Consider the following 22,816-nt stretch of genomic DNA (forward strand, 5'->3'; position numbering starts at 1 on the left):
ACAGCAAAGTTGGTCGAAAGAGTGAACGGTGCACAGATAACTTTGTCTTGGTACTGACTTCCTTCTTGCAGAAGAGAATAGATCGTAGCTGAGCGCTCACTGCATTAGCTTTGCTGCACCTTGCTTCCAGTTCTTTCACTATGTTGCCATCCTGTGAGAATATGTATCCTAAGTACTTGAAACCGTCCACCTGTTCTAACTTTGTTCCTCCTATTTGGCACTCAATCCGCTTATATTTCTTTCCCACTGACATTACTTTCGTTTTGGACATGCTAATCTTCATACCATAGTCCTTACATTTCTGATCTAGCTTTGAAATATTACTTTGCGAAGTTTCAATCGAATCTGCCATCACAACTAAGTCATCTGCATATGCAAGACTGCTTATTTTGTGTTCACATATCTTAATCTCACCCAGTCAGTCTACTGTTTTCAACATATGATTCATAAATAATATCAACAATAGTGGAGACAGGTTGCAGCCTTGTCTTACCCCTGAAACTACTCTGAACCATGAACTCAATTTACCGTCAACTGTAACTGCTGCCTGACTATCCATGTAAAAACCTTTAATTGCTTGCAAAAGTTTGCCTCCTATTCCATAATCTCGTAGAACAGACAATAACTTCCTTCTAAAAACCCGGTCATATGCCTTTTCTAGACCTATAAAGCATAGACACAGTTCCCTGTTCCACTCATAACACTTCTCCAATTATTTGCCGTAAGCTAAAGATCTGGTCCTGACGACCTCTAAGAGGCCTAAACCCACACTGATTTTCATCCAATTGGTCCTCAACTAATACTCGCACTTTCCTTTCAACAATACCTGAGTAGATTTTCCCACCACGCTGATTAAAGAGATACCTCTGTAGTTGTTACAATCTTTTCTGTTTCCATGTTTAAAGATTGGGGTGATTACTGCTTTTGTCCAGTCTGATTTATCCTGTCCGGACTCCCAGGCCATTTCAATTATCCTGTGTAGCCATTTAAGACCTGCCATTCCACTGTATTTGATGAGTTCTGACTTAATTTCATCCACCCCAGCTGCTTTATTGCACTGCAATCTATTGACCATTTTCTCCACTTCCTCAAATGTGATTTTATTTCCATCATCATTCCTATCCCATTCTACCTCGAAATCTGAAACATTACTGATCGTATTTTCACCTACATTGAGCAACTCTTCAAAATATTCCCTCCATCTGCCCAAGACATCCACAGGATTCACCAGCAGTTTTTCTGACCTGTCCAAAATACTTGTCGTTTCCTCCTTACCTCCCTTTCGAAGACTGCTAATTACACTCCAGAATGGTTTTCCAGCAGCTTGACCCATAGTCTCCAACCTCTTTCCAAAGTCTTCCCAAGATTTCTTCTTGGATGCTGCAATTATCTGTTTGGCTTTGTTCCTTTCTTAAACATAACTTTCTCTGTCTACCTGAGCTCTAGTATGTAGCCATTTTTGATACGCCATCTTTTTCCTTTTACAGGCTTCCTTGACTGTGGCATTCCACCAAGCTGTTTGCTTCATCCTACTTTTACACACTATTGTTCCAAGACATTCTTTAGCCACTTCTAGTACTGTGTCCCTGTACCTTGTCCATTCCTTTTCCAATGACTGTAATTGACTACATTCAACTAACTGGTACCTTTCTGAAATCGCTGTCACGTACTTGTGCCTAATTTCCTTATCCTAATGTTTCTCCACTCTTATCCTCCTACATATGGACCTGACCTCCTGCACTTTCGGTCTCACAATCGCAATTTCACTGCAGATTAAATAATGATCAGTGTCATCAAAGAATCCCCTGAATACAGGTGTGTCCCTCACAGCCTTCCTGAATTCCTGATCTGTTATTATATAGTCAATGACAGATCTGGTTCCCCTGCCTTCCCAAGTACACCGATGAATGTTCTTACGTTTAAAAAGGAGTTTGTGATTACTAAGCCCATACTGGCACAGAAATCCAAACCATTACAATTTAAAATAAGCAACGTTAACAGATAAAAGGAAAAACACAAAAGTTTTGAATAGCTCAAACAGTCCGTAGAAGTAATAGAAGTATCAAATATACATCAGAACGACGTAAACCAAATAAGCCCGTTGCAGCGTGTTTCAGTTCGGGGCCACGACGGTTTGTTGTACGCTGCAATGTCACTGTAAATCACTTCTGTCAAATAGCGGTATGGTTTCCTCAACTTAGAAGTATCTCGTCGGGTTTTGACCATTTATTCTTCACTTAATTCGGCACGACACCTCGTTGTCCTCAATAACCTCTGCCATTAACTAGGCAGTTCTAATCCATTATTTCGAAGTTCAGTAAGCCGCTAGTAATTATCGGTTGTATAGAGCGTAGCAGATTTCTGGAAACTAGACTGTTTATAGGTTTCCTCGGGAAAGGAAAAGTGATTTCTGCATCTCGGATTCTACGAATAAACATATTTTTCAATGCTGAAGACTCAGCGGTACTAGGCCTTCCGCCTGAATGGTTTTACTTAAGTAAGATTTCAGGACAGAGTACTCAAAACAGAATATGTCCCCAAAGTTAAAGCACAGACATGAAGGTGCTGGTATTGCCAGTAAATATCTTTCAGTTTCCGACGAGTTTTCTAGCGTCATTAAATTCCTAACAAGCTAACGTTCTTTTGCAGGAACCTTGGATGGACCCTGGTGTAAGAAGGAGGTCTGTGAGTACTCCCTCTTTCACAGACCGTCTGAAATTGCAAAATGTGCTCCGATATTCCGTGAGGACGACAACTGTTGTGCTTACAGATTTCACTGCCGTAAGTATTACAACTTACTTTGCCGTAATTTCCTCTACTAAAACGTAAGTATTACAACTTACTTTGCCGTAATTTCCTCTACTAAAACGTAAGTATTACAACTTACTTTGCCGTAATTTCCTCTACTAAAACGTAAGTATTACAACTTACTTTGCCGTAATTTCTTCTACTAAAACGTAAGTATTACAACTTACTTTGCCGTAATTTGCTCTAGTTAAAAATTAACGATTAAGTTTCAAAAGCCACTTTATACACGTATGTAAATGAAGTGCACTTTAATACGATTCAGTGACTGACAGAGTGACTGCTGAAAATGTTTCGTGATTGCTTTGATACGAGAATTTTACTGTACCCAAGCTGAAGCTTTCGAGATACGTTACTAAACTGCCGTGTTGGCTGTGAGGACGCAAGACGTTTGGAAGAAGTTGTACTGCAGTCTTGGAATGCCTAGCAACTGCAAAATGCTGCTCACACTCATGGGATATTCCCGTTGCTTTAACTGCGATTGCGATTCAGACGCTTTCGCTAGACCAAATTACTTCGGTTTCCCAACCGGCAACGGACGCTCGACACTCGACATCAGTTCTAAGGGAAACATCCGACAGCACATACCCCCCGCCCCCTCCCTGCCCAGTTTAAGTGGGTGGATTGCCGAGCGGACAGTCCATCAAATACTGGACACAGATCAAGCATGAAAACAGGGAGAAGGTGTACTGACGCGTGAAAAAAAGCAAAATACAAAAAGTAAACCGTTCAATTTTAAAAAGTCAGTGTCGAGCAAAGTGTAGGAGCGAAGTCGTCGTGGTTCAGTGATCACGGTACTGGACTGCAAAACTGACGAGCCGTGTTCGGAACACCCGTGTGCTGATTATTCATTTCGCAACATTATGAACTATCCTTCCGGTTACTGAAATGTGCGTTCTTTTTCTGTACTGTTGGCAGTTGTAGAATGTACCGCAAGTCTAGTGGTAACAATACGTTAACGACGCAAGTAAATGTGAGAGCAGATGCGGTAGCACATAGCATCTCACATAAATGAAAACAACAAATAAACGGGTGTGCACTATGTTACAACAAAGAAATTCAAGAATGAAAACTTCCGAAAAACGTTAAAAACATGTTTTGACTGAGCACAGAAAAACTGTGTGGCTGTGAAACTGCTGCGTTCATTTGCTGCAGGTTGTGTAACGAACTATCATGTTTAGATCATTTTCTTGGGAGCGATCACATTCACATTCCTACACCTAAACCGGGCAAGGAGGCATATTTCACTTACTTACCAGGCGCACAAATTAGGTGCGTCAGTAAGAGATTACCATCAGATGACGCATGTACTGTCGCTAGTGCCGTTTATGACACACCAGACGTGTTTTCCGATGGATAATTCGGTTGACTTGTCGCCTTGTCACCAGACATTTGTGGTTCTCATTCGAAAGCCACTTCCTTTCGGTTGCTAATAGAGTAGTTGTGCAGAATCAACTGTCATTACAGGTCCCTTCCTTACACTCCGCTGTAGCAATCCGATGTTACACAAAGATACAGAGACAAATTTGAATGTAGCGAAAAAAAAGTATTGGTGCTAGGGAACTTTGACCACGGTTTGCCCGCTTAGCGCCCCAACACAGTCACCACATTTCTTAAAACCTCATTTTCTTCGTTATTCAAATGGTTCAAATAGCTCTGAGCACTATGGGACTGAACATCTGAAGTCATCAGTCCCCTAGAACTTAGAACTACTTAAATCTAACCAACCTAAGGATAAACCAGGTAGCATCTACCACGTAGACGAAACTGGTCTACAGTTAAAAAATGCGCATGAAAGCGGTGTGGCGACAAAAGGAATTAGAGATGCCTATGTTATTACTTCTCCTGAAAAAAGAGAGACAATAACACTTATTGACTGCTCTAATGGTAAGGGAAATTTCTTACCACCTTTCTGCATTTACATAGGGCTAAATAAGAAGCAAGACGCTGAAGACAACATGCCTCCAGGGTCAGTTGTCGCTAATGCGAAGAAGATAAGCTTTCGTCAGTACTAATATTCTCATGGATTGGTTCAAAAACCGTCTTCTTCCTAGAGAGGCATCTGGCCCTGCTCTGTTTCCGCCACGTGGTCATGTCTCTCATATGAATTCTGTCCATCCATTTTGATCTAGCTTTTGGAAACGAAGTGTCGATAGTTTGTTTGCCTAGCCATACGACACAGTTTTTACAGCCACTAAACGATCATTTTTCAAGTCGCTAAAATCTTACTTCAATCAGGCTTGTCATTTGCGGATTGTAGTTAATGCAAGCAAAAGCGGAAGAATTACAAGGCAGCAGTATTGAGAGTAGCACTTCAAAGCATTGCATTCGTGCTGCAACTGTCCAGATTGGTGTATCCGGATTCAAAGCTACTGGAATTATTCCGCTTGACAGAGCAGTAATTCGTAACCGTGCCTTTGTTTCAGACATTAATAACACTGAAACTGAATTCCCAACTATTGAATATGTTTCTAATGATTTGACTCCAGATCAGCCATCAGCCTCAACGTCAGAAACAAACTTGTTAGCAGCACAATCTTTTACTTGCAAACATTGCACAAATTTGACTACTGTTCGACCAACTGCATATGGCAATTGCAGTAAAATGACAAACACTCCTTATGTAGAAACTCCATCAAAATTGATGGAACAGATTTCACCTGTTTCTGCACTACCTCAGAGAAGTAAATCCAATAGAAAAGGCCGGCCGGAGTGGCCGTGCGTTTCTAGGCGCTACAGTCTCGAACCGAGTGACCGCTACGGTCGCAGGTTCGAATCCTGCCCCGGGCATGGATGTGTGTGATGCCCTTAGGTTAGTTAGTTTTAATTAGTTCTAAGTTCTAGGCTACTGATGACCTCAGAAGTTAAGTCGCATTGTGCTCAGAGCCATTTGATCCATTTTTAGCCAATATAAAACAGTCATCAATAAACATAATATGCGACGAGTTTATAGCAACGGAAAGAAAGAAAATCGCTGAAGCAAAGAAGACAGAGAAAGCTAGTGCACATAAAAAAATTTAACAGCTTAAAGAAGAAAATTCTCCAAAACCAGAGGAAGAAGAGGATGATGATATTTCCCTACGTAATTGTTCCTCCGATGAATTAAATTTTGAAAAAAAAGAATGATTAGTCTGCTTTGAATTTTATCAGGAAACGTCGTCTACCTCTTATGGGATTCAACGTGTAGGATGCTACAGATGTCTTTATGTCCTTTGCATTCGGTCATCTGTCCCTCCCTTCTGTGGTATCTTGCCCGCCATTTAACATTTTCTTGAAATTTACAAGCTATTTTGTATCACGACAATGTTCCTTTGTTATAAAGGCTTTTGTAAAACAATAATTTCTGTGACAATATACGATGTTCAGACCATCAATCTTGCCAAAGTTTATTGCAATTTAAGTGTTTACATACTGATAAAAATAAATTTGAAAAAAAATATGCGGTATCTGTCCCGCCTGTAACTTACTCTCAGCTGCTCTTCAGTGTAGTGTTGCTTATGTAAAATGATTGTAACAAACATCTATCCAACCTTTTCCATAAGATGCAGACCAGCAAATAAACTTACGATCTGGAACCTGTGTTGTAGGATGATACAATTTTGTAAAAAATAAAGTGAAAATTTTTTATTTAACATTTACTGATTTTCCGTTGTTGCTTGACAGAACATAATCATAACATTATAGAGGAAAACGCACTCTAATGTTCTGTAAAATTGTGTTTATTTCTCACGAACCAGCTTTCAGCATCTCAGGCCATCTTCAGGTGATAACTGAATGTCGCAAACACAGACATGATGTGCATGACCTACACAGATATTTATTGTAGAGACAATACAAAAGCGACAAAATGTCTACGTAGGATACGTAAGAAAAATATTAAAATAATTACATCAACTAAAAGGGGAGTTAACAAAAAAATTTCACATGGAGATACATGTAACAAATGATGAGAAATTAAATGAAATTACAATTTGTATTTAGAATTTGGAACGAAAACTTTATTTAACATGGAAAGACATGGAAACTAAGTGTGACCGTTTAGTAGCATTCTGTGCCATGTGTTTGTTCATTTCCATTATTTCCAGTTGAGTCACCTCCCTGTTTTTTTTTTTTTTTTTTTTTTTTTTTTTTTTGACAGAATGTCTAAGTTCACATTGTACATCATGTAGATGGTTCTCTGCTAGAAAATTATCAGCAAAGTTTCAATCGTCCTTCTGGAGATTAAATCTGTGTAAGTCGCGCACACTATGTCTGTGTTTGTGACATTCAGTTGTCACCTGAAGGTGGACTGACAAACAGAAAACCGGTTGGTGAGAAAACAAACAAAATTTTGTTGAACATTAGGAAGTGTTTTCCTCTTTAATATTCGTTTTCATTTAGGATGTAAAATGTAGAATATTTCACCAGTAATCAGCAGATGAATCAATTAAAATGCAGAGATCTCTAGAAAAGCTTTTTTACGTGTAACAATGGAATAAATTTATCATTGGATCTTCATCTTTACAGCTTCAGCAGACGATAATGTGGTGAGGAGCTCAAAATCTGCAACAGAGAATAAAGGTCAGTCAATCTCTTTTTAAAATTTGCTGTAGCGCTTCGAGTTGTGCTTTCATATTACTTCACGTTGCTTTCTTACTGTAGTACATCTGGCCTTCGCCAACAGTCACTAACTGCCAAATTCAGTAGCCAACGTTGTAGATTTAAAACTGTCTCTTTGTCCTGATATCAATTGAAACGTCATGCAACTGCTTAGTCATCTACATTAGTAAGTGACTATACCGGAACAAAGATTCTGGTACCTTTCAGAGGTTGCCTTTGTAACTGCTTCCATGGGAAACAAAAATTTGGTTTTTATATTACACATAATTATTAACCAAAATTAGAAGTTTATAATACAGACATGATCTAGTCATTAAGAGGTGTAATCTCACGTCGGAAGTTTAACACAGTAAGTCAAGTATTGCAGTTAGAAACGGTGCGTTTGTTTTGAGGAAGCGTAAATAACAGCGCGCAATTACCGCGCCTTTACTCATCTAGTTTCTTGACAATGGGAGTACTTAGCGACATTCAGTAAACTCTTCACATAATTTGAAACATTTAAGAAACTGTTCCTCACTGAAACCCTCCATAAAAAGATAGAAAGGAAAAAAAAAACTTATGGCCTACCACACTTTCGTTGTTCGCGCAGTAAATTTTCATTGTCAGGCATGACGTTTTAACTGATTGCTTCCTTACAACCATGTCCATTCGTAACGTATTTCGCAGACAGTATCCACATATTCCATTGAATTTATCTGCAAAATTATATCATTATATGACACATAGTTCAGGATATAGGACACCAGAAACATTAAGATGGGTGAAAAAAACTGACTTTTGCTTAATATCTACCGTAAATTTCCCTCACTGTATTCATTCAGTGGTTCATAATCAGAGCACTTAGCGACTTCCAAAAACTTTAAGCATAATTTACAACTTTCCTAAACTGTTTCTAAACTTTTTCTCGCTTACATAATTAACATCAAATATTTAATATACTGAGTCGTTTGTAAAATAATCAGAGGTTTGAACAGAGGTACGATTCTGTAAACCAATTGAGGGTTTAGCGGTTAATTAGGTTGCACTAATAATCCGTCCTCCTGCTGAAATTTTCGGTTTTTATTTTGACGCTCTTCATGTCTCTAAGGACATACTGAGTCTTCGTAAGAATATTAAATGATAAATAGTTCCTCCATGGACCGTACAAAAGGGGGTACAGTATTGTTCTAGAACCTGAGGCGCAGAAAGATTTCTGAGCATTCCCTTTTTAGTGACATACACTGTTTAAACATGTACGCAAGATAACTGGGTAATAGACGCTACCATCTGTTGAGGAGTACATGACGTGAATGAGAGACGATGACGACGCCATCAAAGAGACGCAGTACAAGATGGGATCGCGGAAGAATGGGAAAAGCGGCCTCCTATGTAACCAACCGAACATCGTTAGCCTTAAGCGGCTTAGAGGACGTTCGCGCGAAACCTGTATCTGAATGTCTGGACGGGGGATTTTAAATGGCGTCCTCCAGAAAGCAAATGCAGCATCTTAACCTCCGTTATTATACAGTCGACACACGTAATTCATTCAGACGCCTTACTGATAGGCAACTGAGTGTTTCATAAAATTTCTGACGTGCAGTAGCATAAATTTCACTTCTTCTTCTAATATTTTGGCCTTATACTGTCCAGCCATCTTCACAGTGAACCGATGTGACTAACGCTGGAGCACTAGCTCCATCCTTTTAAACCCGAGAACCGGGCCACTGCGTATGCTGCCACAGATACATCTACATCTACATCTACCTTTATATTCCGCAAGCCACCCAACGGTGTGTGGCGGAGGGCACTTTACGTGCCACTGTCATTACCTACCTTTTCTGTTCCAGTCGCGTATGGTTCGCGGGAAGAACGACTGTCTGAAAGCCTCCGTGCGCGCTCGAATCTCTCTAATTTACATTCGTGATCTCCTCGGGAGGTATAAGTAGGGGGAAGCAATATATTCGATACCTCATCCAGAAACGCACCCTCTCGAAACCTGGCGAGCAAGTTACACCGCGATGCGGAGCGCCTCTCGTGCAGAGTCTGCCCCTTGAGTTTGCTAAACGTCTCCGTAACGCTATCACGGTTACCAAATAACCCTGTGACGAAACGCGCCGCTCTTCTTTGGATCTTCTCTGTCTCCTCCGTCAACCCGATCTGGTACGGATCCCGCACTGATGAGCAATACTCAAGTATAGGTCGAACGAGTGTTTTGTAAGCCACCTCCTTTGTTGATGGACTATATTTTCTAAGGACTCTCCCGATGAATCTCAACCTGGTACCCGCCTTACCAACAATTAATTTTATGTGATCATTCCACTTCAAATCGTTCCGCACGCATAATCCCAGATATTTTACAGAAGTAACTGCTACAAGTGTTTGTTCCGCTATCATATAATCATACAGTAAAGGATCCTTCTTTCTATGTATTCGCAATACATTACATTTCTCTATGTTAAGGCCTATCCGCTGCAGTTCTTCCTGCATTTCACTACAATTTTCTAATGCTGCAACTTCTCTGTATACTACAGCATCATCCGCGAAAAGCCGCATGGAACTTCCGACACTATCTACTAGGTCATTTATATATATTGTGAAAAGCAATGGTCCCATAACACTCCCCTGTGGCACGCCAGAGGTTACTTTAACGTCTGTAGACGTCTCTCCATTGATAACAACATGCTGTGTTCTGTTTGCTAAAAACTCTTAAATCCAGCCACACAGCTGGTCTGATATTCCGTAGGCTCTTACTTTGACGCCTTCCGGAAGTCAAGGAAAATGGCATCTACCTGCGAGCACGTATCTAATATTTTCTGGGTCTCTTGAACAAATAAAGCGAGTTGAGTCGAACACGATCGCTGTTTCCTGAATACTTGTTGATTCCTACAGACTAGATTCTGGGTTTCGAAACACGACATGATACGCGAGCAAAAAACATGTAAAATTCTACAACTGATCGACGTCAGAGATACAGGTCTATAGTTTTGTGCATCTGCTCGACGACTCTTCTTGAAGACTGGGACTACCTGTGCTCTTTTCCAATCATTTAGAACCTTCCGTTCCTCTAGAGACTTGCGGTACACGGCTGTTAGAAGGGGGGCAAGTTCTTTCGCGTACTGTGTGTAGAATCGAATTGGTATCCCATCAGGTCCAGTGGACTTTCCTCTGTTGAGTGATTCGAGTTGCTTTTCTATTCCTTGGACATTTATTTCCATGTCAGCAATTTTTTCGTTTGTGCGAGGATTTAGAGAAGGAACTGCAGTGCGGTCTTCCTCTGTGAAACAGCTTTGGAAAAAGCTGTTTAGTATTTCAGCTTCACGCGTGTCATCCTCTGTTTCAATGCCATCATCATCCCGGAGTGTCTGGATATGCTGTTTCGAGCCACTTACTGATTTAACTTAAGACCAGAACTTCCTAGGATTTTCTGTCAAGTCGGTACATAGAATTTTACTTTCGAATTCAATGAACGCTTCACGCATACCCCTCCTTACGCTAACTTTGACATCGTTTAGCCTCTGTTTGTCTGAGAGGTTTTGGCTGCGTTTATACTAGGAGTGAAGCTCTCTTTGCTTTCGCAGTAGTTTCCTAACTTTCTTGTTGAACTACGGTGGGTTTTTTCCGTCCCTCACAGTTTTACTCGGCACGTACCTGTCTAAAACGCATTTTACAATTGCCTTGAACTTTTTCCATAAACACTCAACATTGTCAGTGTCGGAACAGAAAGTTTCGTTTTGATCTGTTAGGTAGTTCGAAATTTGCCTTCTATTAATCTTGCTAAACAGATAAACCTTCCTCCATTTTTTTTATAATCTATTAACTTCCATATTCAGGGATGCTGCAACGGCCTTATAATCACTGATTCCCTGTTCTGCAATGACAGAGTCGAAAAGTTCGGGTCTATTTATCATCAATAGTTCCAAGATGTTATCTCCACGAGACGGTTCTCTATTTAATTGCTCGAGATAATTTTAGGATAGAGTACTCAGTATAATGTCACTCGATGCTCTGTCCCTACCACCCGTCCTAAACATCTGAGTATCCCAGTCCATATCTGGTAAATTGAAATCTCCACCTGAGACTATAACATGCTAAGAAAATTTGTGTGTTCCAAATTTTCTCTTAGTTGTTCTGCCACTAATGCTGCTGAGTCGGGAGGTCGGTAAAAGGAGCCAACTATTAACCTAGCTCGGTTGTTGGGTGTAACCTCCAACCATAACAATTCACAGGAACTATCCACTTCTACTTCACTACAGGATAAACTACTACTAACAGCGACAAACACGTCCCCACCGGTTGCATGCAATCTGTCCTTTCTATACACCGTCTGTCCCTATGTAAAAATTTCGGCAGAATTTATCTCTGGCTTCAGCCAGCTTTCTGTACCTATAACGATTTCAGCTTCGGTACTTTCTACCAGCGCTTCAAGTTCCGGTACCTTACCAATGCAGCTTCGACAGTTTACAATTACAATACCGATTGCTGCTTGCTCCCCACATGTCCTGAATTTGCCCCGCACGCTTTGAGGCTGCTGCCTTTTCTGTACTTGCCCGAGTCCATCTAACTTAAAAAACCGGCCAGTCCACGCCACACAACCCCTGCTACCCGTGTAGCCGCTTGCTGCGTGTAGTGGTCTGCACCACCCTATGGTGCAAGTCGAGGAATCTGCAGCCCACACAGTCGCAGAACCGTCTCACCCTCTGATTTAGACCCTCCACTCGACTCTGTACGAAAGGTCCGCAGTCAGTCCTGTCGACGATGCTGCAGATGGTGAGCTCTGCTTTCATCCCTCTAGCGAGACTGGCAGTGTTCACCAAATCAGATAGCCGCCGGAAGCCAGAGAGGATTTCCTCCGATCCGTAGCGACACACATCATTGGTGCCGACATGAGCGACCACCTGCAGATGGGTGCACCCTGTACCCTTCATGGCATCTGGAAGGACCCTTTCCACATCAGGAATGTCTCCACCCGGAATGTACACGGAGTGCACATTGGTTTTATTCCCCTCTCTTGCTGCCATATCCCTAAGGGGCCCCAAAGCCAACACTGCCTGAAGCTGGGAGCGAAGGGATGCCAACTCAGCCTGCATCCGAACACAGCAGTTGCAGGGCGCCAGAGACGTTGATTGACGGGAAAGAGGTACAACAGATGTATGAAATCTATCTATGTATGTATCTATAGCTGTATGGTCAATCCACACGGTTACATCGATGTTTCACTGCGAGCTGCGCTGTTGCGTCATCTTTGTGAATTTATTACAGTAAGTGCCGGATTTCATGATTATTTTCAAGCTGAAGCCGCTGTCTCAATTAATTAAATTCGACGCCAACGGAATTACAATTGCTTCTTTCACTACTGAGTCGCAGAATGCTGAAGTCGAGGCTAAAATTTCTACGCTGTTGTACACCGTAGAGTGCCCAGTGTCAATACAATGCTCTACCACCGCCAATTTATTAGGTAGCAAGGGACGGGTGTACCTGCAGTGCTCTGTGCAGCTGTCATGAACTGTATGCGTCGTGTGTCTGATGTATGAACCGCCACACTCACAGAGGATCTTGTAAAACATGCTTATTGGAACCCAGGAGCCCTTTTGTCTTCGGTGGAGGGTGAAAGTTACTTTCACTTGGGTTTGCTGAGGATCCGGCCTATTTTTGACGATAGACTTCCGATGTATGGCACAAAAGCCATGGATGTAGAACTTCCCGTGACTTCTGCAGTCCTTACGTCCGCTGTTTGTTTCTTTTGTAGTGTCTTACGTATCTCCTGTGGAGGATATCTATTGGCTTGAAAAACCCTTCTCAAGTGTAGAAGCTCGTCCTCCAGGTTGCTCTCGTCAGCAATGAAGTGTGCTCTGTGTACCAGGGCTCGGCTCACTCTGAAGATGGTTGAATGGTATACAGCCGGAATATTACGAGAAGAGGTGAAATTTATGCGGCTGCTCGCCCGAAATTTTGTGGAAGAACCATTGCGCCTAGAAAATATGAAGATGCACATGAAGCAGCTTTGTGTGTAGTGACGGCATGTAATCACATTTGAATATTACGCAGTTACCTCTCGTGATGGCGTCATAATAGATGTGCGTCAGGTTCTGAGTACTTACGTATAGTGGTTATTTACCCCCGCAAACAAAATTGGGGTTATCCTCTGACCAGACTAACCACTCTCCATTATAGCTTCTCCAAAATTACCTAATTACACCACTCATTACCCTATCTGAATGTTCTGGTACCATATTGATACCTTGCAGTTTATGGAAGAAGTTGGCACATTCGTAAGACAGGGAACTCGTACCGTTTTGGACTGAGGCACAAATACCCGCCTAGCCATCAAGATGAAGGTGAGCCGCGATTGCTCTGTATCCCTTTAGACAAATGCAGGGATGGTTCCATTGAAAGGGCGTGGCCCATTTTCTTCTTCGTCCTTCCACAATACGAGCATATGCTCCGTCGCTAATGACCTCCTAATCAATGAAGAAGATAAAATTTTGCCCCTTCATTCGCTCCTATAATTTATTCTCAACGAATGTTTCATGTTGTGTAGCCCTGACTAAAACAGCACGTAACGTAAAACAATTAGTGAAGTAGGCAGTGGAGGGCTGATATTTGTGGTCACAGTAAAATGTTGGTCCTATTTGCTTGGTGCAAGCTTGTGAGAACATGTGTAGATTTAGAAAACTCAGAGAGCCTCCCTCTTCGGAAAAGACTTTCGTTCACCACGGAAGTTCTTTGTGCTAACAAAGGATACCTTTGAGCTCGAACGCTCTGAACCGCACGAAACCATGCCATGAATAACACTCGATCATAAGAATACAATGATCTACGTCATGTCCATGCAAAAGTTGCATTCGAGCACGAGTGACAAATTAATAGAGAGACACAAAGTAACACGACAACAATATCGTAGACGGAAATTATACGTGATTCAGTGACGTCAGTGTATGATTACATTTTCAATACACCGCGTCAAAAATTCTCTGTTTAAGGCAATTATATATAATAGGAGCAAACGAGACATATCCCACATGCCTGGTAGTGGTTATATTGGTCACCATAGCGGTGTTGTGGAATTTTGGCGAAGTGGATAAAACCAAGTGGAAGAGAACATCGTGCACACTTCACTAAAGCCACGATTTGAAATTCAGAGCTGCTTTCGAATCCAATATCAAAAGCCACACTAATTATATTTTCAAACAATGGTATGGGAATGTCAGTGTCATAACCTGCCTTTCGCCAAGCATAGTGAAACATAGGCGTATATTTTGGCGCACAACATTGATCGTAAATCACAGAGTGGAGTTGATGAAATAACAATCAAGTGTTTCCACTTGTGATTAGCTACATTGTAGTGTTGCAAAATCAGCACTCAGTTTATACAGATCATTTATTGCCGAAAGAAGTATACATCAAGGGTTGGCAATATTTTGTTGTTTTCGGTGGCAAAATATATTCAGCATAACATTTGTGTTTGGAAACCTTGCATCTAGAAATGTGTGATCTGAATGGCGTGGTCGAAATCACACACCAATAAATTCTTTTAACTTGTTACATGTTCCGCAAGGATTGAAGTTAGAAAACGTTTCATGTGTTCATTATTCATTTTTACACTTTTGCTTGCCTCCCCATGAATGTTTCGTGGGCAGGTTGTTTCGAGTTTGTTTGAAATATATGGGCCCGACGCCTATTGTACCTCTTGAAAACCAATTTAGAGCTTGTTTGCTAGTCTGCCTGTCAGTGTTAAAGCCATGTTAATTGTGTAGCTGTGGGTAGAGCTACGTACAGACTGCAACACACTACCAGTATTTTTCCGTCCTCTGTGAGACGATGTTGGTCATGAAGACATTTCATCTAGAATTGACTCTGGTCATTTTTCCCAACATTTCCTTTCTCAACACCCTATTCTGCGTCCACAAACTGTTGTGCCTTCTAACGTACACTATTGTCGTCTTCTATGCTCTTAGGCCTGACAAATGCAGCTATGTGTCTGGATGAAATGTCATATACAGCCTTAAGACAGTCGATAAAAGAAATCGGAGGTTTGAAAATATCTGAATCATCAATTTTAGACAGTCGTAGTGCCCACATTTGCAGATGCCTATAGTGAACTGCAGATCGATACGACCTCGCACTATCAAACTGCGATGTTTCATTCTGTTTTATAGTTTATAATAGTGGCAGTCTGTTTCCTTCGAAACTAGCTGCTGCTCGCATTTTGCTAGGCATGTAATTTAGAATTGATCCACTATTTGATTTACTTTTAATGTACTCATAGCGCCTGCTTTGTTTGCTGTTGGAATTGAAGGCACGATTCTAATAGTCTTCATAAATGTTCTCTAGTACTCTATCATCTATATCTCGTAATAGACTAGGCCTCAACTATTTGGGTGGAGACAGCTCGTACTCAATTCGACTGGACTGTTCCTTCCACTCTGGAGATGTACGTCGTGTACTGTTTGAACAGCTCGCTTCAGGTTCAGGTTCTTCCTGTTCTTCGAAATCCGTATATCTATTCAGTGTAACGTGATTTATTTCTGTGGCGTTCCCATTATAATACCTGCTTTATTAAGTTATACACGATCTCGATTTCAATTTCACATTCACCACGGCCAAAGTTTTTCTCTAATATTTGGACCGCATTCATAGGATTAATTCTCTTCATGATACCCCTGGACACAATTTGCACAGTAACCCGCACACTCCTGTTGTTTTTATGATTGAGAGTTAGCATAAGCACGGTTTTGTGGGATTCCGATCGTACTATGATAAAGGCGTCCCTTGTAAGTATTGCATACAAGCTGCATTAGGAATGTTATTCACATTACATGGATTTATAACAAATGGATAATAATTAGAGGCAGTGCAGTGGTACCTTTTACATGTTTCTTTAGATACTGAACGTCCCTTGGGCACTTTTTACGTCTATTAGTATGTGGAAAGCTGTCGCAGAAACTGTCCCAGACGATTTCACTGATTCTTACCTCTTGGTAAGAAATCTTACGTTTAAATTTTATTGCATTCAGTGACGAAAATCAGTTTGAGTTTTGCAGGTTTTGCAGGAGCAGACGCACTAGACAGAAGCGATTTCTTTCATACCGTTGCGACCAACACAGAAGAAAGTCACTAATTTGCAAAAACAACTGAATATCAGTCGCACCTCCATCACCAGTGTAGACACGTTCATCCCCCATTATGCGTTAGTATTAAGTATTTTGTTTTCTTGATGATGTCTGAAGTGCTGTCTTTATTTGTGCATGCGTGCGTGCATGCGTAAGCGTGTGTGTGTGATTGGAACAACTATGCACGTATGAATGGTAAACAATAATACCCTCTCCTCTCCGTTCCATTGCAGGTGGCCAGTGCTCTTTCGGAGAGCACAAACTGAACATCGGCGACGAGCTACTAGTTGGCACTGATGGCTGCGTCAAATGCAGATGCGACGTTCCTCCATTCATAACTTGCACGCAGCGTCCTGAATGCGGCGGTTTTTTCCTTTGATACCTTGTACGCCGTGACCAGATCCTGAATGGGACGCAGAAGGTTTTAGTGTTTAGTTTTCAGACGTGTGTAAACGAGATTACGAATTACATGTCATTTTTCCAAGAAAAATGTTAAACAATGAAATGTAATTACTGTGACAAGAAAAGTGAACTAATAAATCATAAATGAGGTACTATATTCCCTTGTCTCAATACCACAGTGACCAAGTCATGCAAGACTATACAGGTTTAGAAAATTAACTATAATTTACAGTTCTTCGAAATGACTATGTATGTAAACAGATAAATCAGGAGCACGTCTTCCAGTGTATATTCTGCATTGACTAACTGACCTATTTTTGTAGAGGCTACCCATTGTGGTAATGAAATGAAATGATCGTATGGCATTGATTGCCGGGAGGCCATCGCGGGGAAGTTCGGCCTCTGTATTGCAAGTCCTTTTAATTGAAGCCACTTCGGCGACTTGCGAGTCAATGATCATGAAATAATGATGAACACATAACACCTAGTCATCACTAGGCAGTTTAAATCCCTGACCCCGATTACTTGGAACGCGCACATTGCTCTCTGACATGGTTTGCATCAGATGCAGCGTGAGAAGTTGGAAAATTGTGGTTGGTGCTAGTGGAGTTTGGTGTTACATTGGTGGTATTGTGGACCAGGCTGGCAATAACTTGAGGAAGTCCAACACAGAGCTGTCACTTAGTGTACTGCGTGTAGACATTTGCAGGGATATTAAGCGGAACGATCACAGGGGCTGAACTGTAGGTAAAGCGGGCGGCAGACCTCCGTTCTCTATAAGGATACTGGGAGAATCTGTCTTTCGCATACTGACTGCAAAGCTCTTGTACGTACCACCATAAAATTGCTAAGTGTGTGGGACCCGAGGCAAATGGGCATAACGGGGGATATAATGGAAGTCGACAAAGAGTGATGGCATGAACCGTCAGATTTGCTTGACTCAAGGATCGGCAGACTCTTGAAGATAGCCACTTGAAGATAGCCACCAGTTGTCCTACTAAGGTCTACTTACAAAGTTTGAAGATCCAGAAATACTTGACGAAACTAGAAATGTTCTTCATTCCCCTACATTTCGTTCCCGTGATGGTCGTGAAGGCAACATTAGACAAAAGACAGCGCGTACATTTAAGATGCCTTTCTTCACAAGTTCAATACTAGATTGTGACTGGAAGAAATTCTAACATACACTCCTGGAAATTGAAATAAGAACACCGTGAATTTATTGTCCCAGGAAGGGGAAACTTTATTGACACATTCCTGGGGTCAGATACATCACATGATCACACTGATAGAACCACAGGCACATAGACACAGGCAACAGAGCATGCACAATGTCGGCACTAGTACAGTGTATATCCACCTTTCGCAGCAATGTAGGCTGCTATTCTCCCATGGAGACGATCGTAGAGATGCTGGATGTAGTCCTGTGGAACGGCTTGCCATGCCATTTCCACCTGGTGCCTCAGTTGGACCAGCGTTCGAGCTGGACGTGGAGACCGCGTGAGACGACGCTTCATCCAATCCCAAACATGCTCAATGGGGGACAGATCCGGAGATCTTGCTGGCCAGGGTAGTTGACTTACACCTTCTAGAGCACGTTGGGTGGCACGGGATACATGCGGACGTGCATTGTCCTGTTGGAACAGCAAGTTCCCTTGCCGGTCTAGGAATGGTAGAACGATGGGTTCGATGACGGTTTGGATGTACCGTGCACTATTCAGTGTCCCCTCGACGATCACCAGAGGTGTACGGCCAGTGTAGGAGATCGCTCCCCACACCATGATGCCGGGTGTTGGCCCTGTGTGCCTCGGTCGTATGCAGTCCTGATTGTGGCGCTCACCTGGACGGCGCCAAACACGCATACGACCATCATTGGCACCAAGGCAGAAGCGACTCTCATCGCTGAAGACGACACGTCTCCATTCGTCCCTCCATTCACGCCTGTCGCGACACCACTGGAGGCGGGCTGCACGATGTTGGGGCGTGATCGGAAGACGGCCTAACGGTGTGCGGGACCGTAGCCCAGCTTCATCGAGACGGTTGCGAATGGTCCTCGCCGATACCCCAGGAGCAACAGTGTCCCTAATTTGCTGGGAAGTGGCGGTGCGGTCCCCTACGGCACTGCGTAGGATCCTACGGTCTTGGCGTGCATCCGTGCGTCGCTGCGGTCCGGTCCCAGGTCGACGGGCACGTGCACCTTCCGCCGACCACTGGTGACAACATCGATGTACTGTGGAGACCTCACGCCCCACGTGTTGAGCAATTCGGCGGTACGTCCACCCGGCCTCCCGCATGCCCACTATACGCCCTCGCTCAAAGTCCGTCAACTGCACATACGGTTCACGTCCACGCTGTCGCGGCATGCTACCAGTGTTAAAGACTGCGATGGAGCTCCGTATGCCACGGCAAACTGGCTGACACTGACGGCGGCGGTGCACAAATGCTGCGCAGCTAGCGCCATTCGACGGCCAACACCGCGGTTCCTGGTGTGTCCGCTGTGCCGTGCGTGTGATCATTGCTTGTACAGCCCTCTCGCAGTGTCCGGAGCAAGTATGGTGTGTCTGACACACCGGTGTCAATGTGTTCTTTTTTCCATTTCCAGGAGTGTATGATAGGACCATAGTACCCTGTTCCGTGCACTGTACTGCGGTTCTCGATGTTTCTAAGGATACGTAGAGGTAGAGAACGGATCACAGAAGTGTACGCCCCTCCTCTCTCCCCCTCCCCCCCCACCATGTGATTAAGAGAACGCAGTCACTCTTAGAGCCACAGTGGAGTGGACTATACTACATGGGCAGATCCTGACTTCACCCGCCAAACACCGGCAATAGCAAATTTCTGAAGCGCAAGAATTAGAAACGCCGTCCACCGAATGCTAGGCGACCCTGACATGTGTCAGCAACCACGACATTGGAAGTAAGATGAAAACATTTAAGAGTGCTCAAAACTCGCATTTTCAAGAGACTTGAAGGGAGAACTTCACGATGTGATACTCTGCTGACTAAATAAGAGAAGACACTGCATGCCTCATTATTAATGTGACTTCATTCTGTCTTCAGACAGTGGAAAAACGGAATATTGTTCTGTCGTATATGGAAGACCTGGTGGAACAGTCACAGCGGTGTACTCACAAAGGGACTTTGCCTACTCGTCACCACCGATTTCATCCAGGGTCGGCCACAAATGGAAGAGACAGAAAATGAAATGTATTCGCAGCTATGAATATGAACCATCTCCGGCTGTTTATTGGAATGACGACAATGCTGATTTCTGCCGGACCAGGACTGTAATCGGGATATCCCCGCTTTACGCGGGCGGTCGCCGTAACAGTTTCCTCTTATCTCTTTTCCTTTGCAAAAGAGGAGTGGGACTCTATCCAGTGACCCAAAAATTACGAACAATTTTTAAGGCATTGGGTCGCGGGGCACACTGAACAGGGGTCGTCTATCGAGGCTTGGCCGCGGTTTCCCCATCGCAGCTACGTGAAAAAGGAGAGGGGCGAGGGTTCGGCTGTCCTGAAGCAGGATTTTATTTTATATTTTTATTTATTTATTTTATTTTTGCCTCTATACATACGACGTCACATTATGGCATGAAGAAAGGGAGCTCCGCCCTCCGATAGGAAGAAAATAAACACCCACTCTCCTAGTAATTGCAGCTATAGTCATCGCGACCGCTTCGACTATCCGAGTATGAACGACAGCCAGACGCAGACTTCCGTATGTCGTGAATCACGTGTCACAACCTGCACTCCTACGTTGCGTATATCCCCGTGAAGGAAGGACGTTTTTGTTGAGAATCAAGGACCTGCTACTGGCATATAGGTGCGAAATAAAAGCGCATGTGTTAGTCAGAAGTATGATACATGCATGTACGAAGAAACATTTCATCATACTTCATACTAACACATGCGCTGTTATTTCGTGTTGGAAATGACGGAGCTGCAGATGGAAAAGAATTTAGAAAAAATATAATTTCTCGCTCATCTGGGGCGAGGCATGAGCCTTTTCTGGTAGCGTAGTTTATAGGCAGCGGTTGGCGCAGCGGAAAGGATGTGGAAACGTAATGCGAAGGTCGTGGGTGTTTTAGAGCCTTACGCCCAAAATGTCTCTTTTTAATATTTACGTTACGTACACTACCAATAAACTTAAACAATAGCCACTATTCTGTATTTATTAATCTTTTCAAATAATGTGAGAACATGAAAGGCAAACGAAAATTTGGTGGATGAGCACATAGCTAACCCAGTGATGTTGTCGTTCCTTCATCAGAATTTGGCAAACTTACAACAAACTAATACAAATCTGTTGATTAATCGGGTTTCTGCCGGTTATTTGCGTCTTTCCTACACCATATTTCAACTGCGTGACACGCACTCTTCTTCTGGGGCTGTCCGATACTAATTTCAGCGACCTGAGACTGGTCCTCGATCTCGCGTGGATCTGCACTGAGATAACTTGTGCTCCGATGTGTGATGGAGTTCGCAGCACTTAGTGCTTTGCCTCCCATGCATGCCGATTTAATGCGTCTTCATATGTAGAACACATGTAGAATGTCTTCTCGGGTGTCTCCTCAGCACAGTTCTGCAGTGCTAGCTATGCAGCGAGCAGGTGTGGCCAGCGGGTGGTGATGCTGCGCGGCAGTTTGCGGCCCAGCGTCCAGATCTGGGCGTTGTGTCACCGGCCAGCAAATTCGTAAAAAATGAGCGGTGGGGAAATCGTAAGGCAGGTACAAGGCCAGCCGAAGGATGCGATTCTGCAGTGTCTCCAGCTTTTTCAGGTTCGTGTCGGCGGCGTTACCCCAGACGACGATGACGTATTGAAGTACAGGGCGGAACAGCGCCTTGTAGAGAGTGATGCCCAGCCGCGGTGGTAGTCGGGAGCGGGCGTTCATCACCGGGTACAGGATGCGGAGCCGGTTCCGCACTTTGGCCTTCACTTCGCGGATGTGCGGAACCCACGTGAGTCGGCGGTCGAGGGTGACGCCGAGGTAATGCGCCGTGGGACGCCACGGGACAGGGCTGCCACCGACAGTGAGCGGTTGCAGATCTGCAGGAACGAGTCGCCTGGTGACGATCAGGAACTGCGTCTTGGTCCCATTGAATTGTAGACGCCACTTGACGGCCAAGGCTGCCAGGGTGTCAACGGCGAGCAGCAGACGGTGGCGCATGACGGCGGCATTGAGGCTCCTCGTGTATAGAACCGTGTCATCCGCGTACAGGGCGAGCCGCACACGATCGATCTTCGGCGCATCAGAAGTGTACAGCGAGTACAGGAGTGGTCCCAAGACCGAGCCCTGTGGCACACTGGCGTTGATGCGGCGGACGGAGGACAAGCCATGCGTGGCCCCCACATGGAAGATCCTATCGGCAAGATAGGAATGGATGAGACGTACGTACGACGTCGGGACCCCAAGTTCCAAAAGTTTGAACAAGAGGCCGCGGTGCCACACACTGTCGAAAGCACGCGACACGTCCAGTAACACCGCACCGAAGAACTCGCGCTGCTCGAGGGCGACGAACGCATCTTCCACTAGCTGTAGGAGTTGGTGAACTGCCGAGTGGCCCCTGAGAAAGCCGAACTGCTCTTCGGGCAGGACGCCTTCCTCGTCAACGTGGCGCTGCAGCCGCCTGATGTACACCCTTTCAAAGACCTTGGAGACGGCTGGCAGTAAACTAATAGGTCTGTAGTTCGCGGGCTGACGCAGATCCTTCCCCATCTTCGGAATCGCCACGATTTATGCCTGCTTCCAGGACTGAGGAAAACTGCAGGACCGTAGGATTACATTAGAGACAGCCGCGAGATGAGTGACAGCCACCGGCGGCAACTTCTGGAGTAGGGCATTGGAAACCTCGTCTGGGCCCGCAGCTTTCCTGGGGTTCAGGGCACGCAGGATGGACGATAACTCCTCCGCCGTCGTCT

General features: G+C 43.7%; 1 protein-coding gene across 1 annotated transcript in view; it reads left to right on the forward strand.

The window, feature by feature from the left end:
• LOC126336483 (uncharacterized) overlaps positions 1 to 17,052 on the forward strand; it is a 54,768-nt gene extending 37,716 nt beyond the window's left edge. The window contains exons 6-8 of the mRNA XM_050000224.1: positions 2,650 to 2,781; positions 7,312 to 7,365; positions 16,727 to 17,052. Coding sequence (XP_049856181.1) covers positions 2,650 to 2,781; positions 7,312 to 7,365; positions 16,727 to 16,872 — 332 coding nt within the window. The 3' untranslated portion in view covers positions 16,873 to 17,052. The remainder of the gene's footprint in view (positions 1 to 2,649; positions 2,782 to 7,311; positions 7,366 to 16,726) is intronic.
• The last annotated feature ends 5,764 nt before the right edge of the window (positions 17,053 to 22,816 follow it).

Source organism: Schistocerca gregaria, chromosome 2, assembly GCF_023897955.1.
Source record: "Schistocerca gregaria isolate iqSchGreg1 chromosome 2, iqSchGreg1.2, whole genome shotgun sequence".
Classification (NCBI taxonomy): domain Eukaryota; kingdom Metazoa; phylum Arthropoda; class Insecta; order Orthoptera; family Acrididae; genus Schistocerca; species Schistocerca gregaria.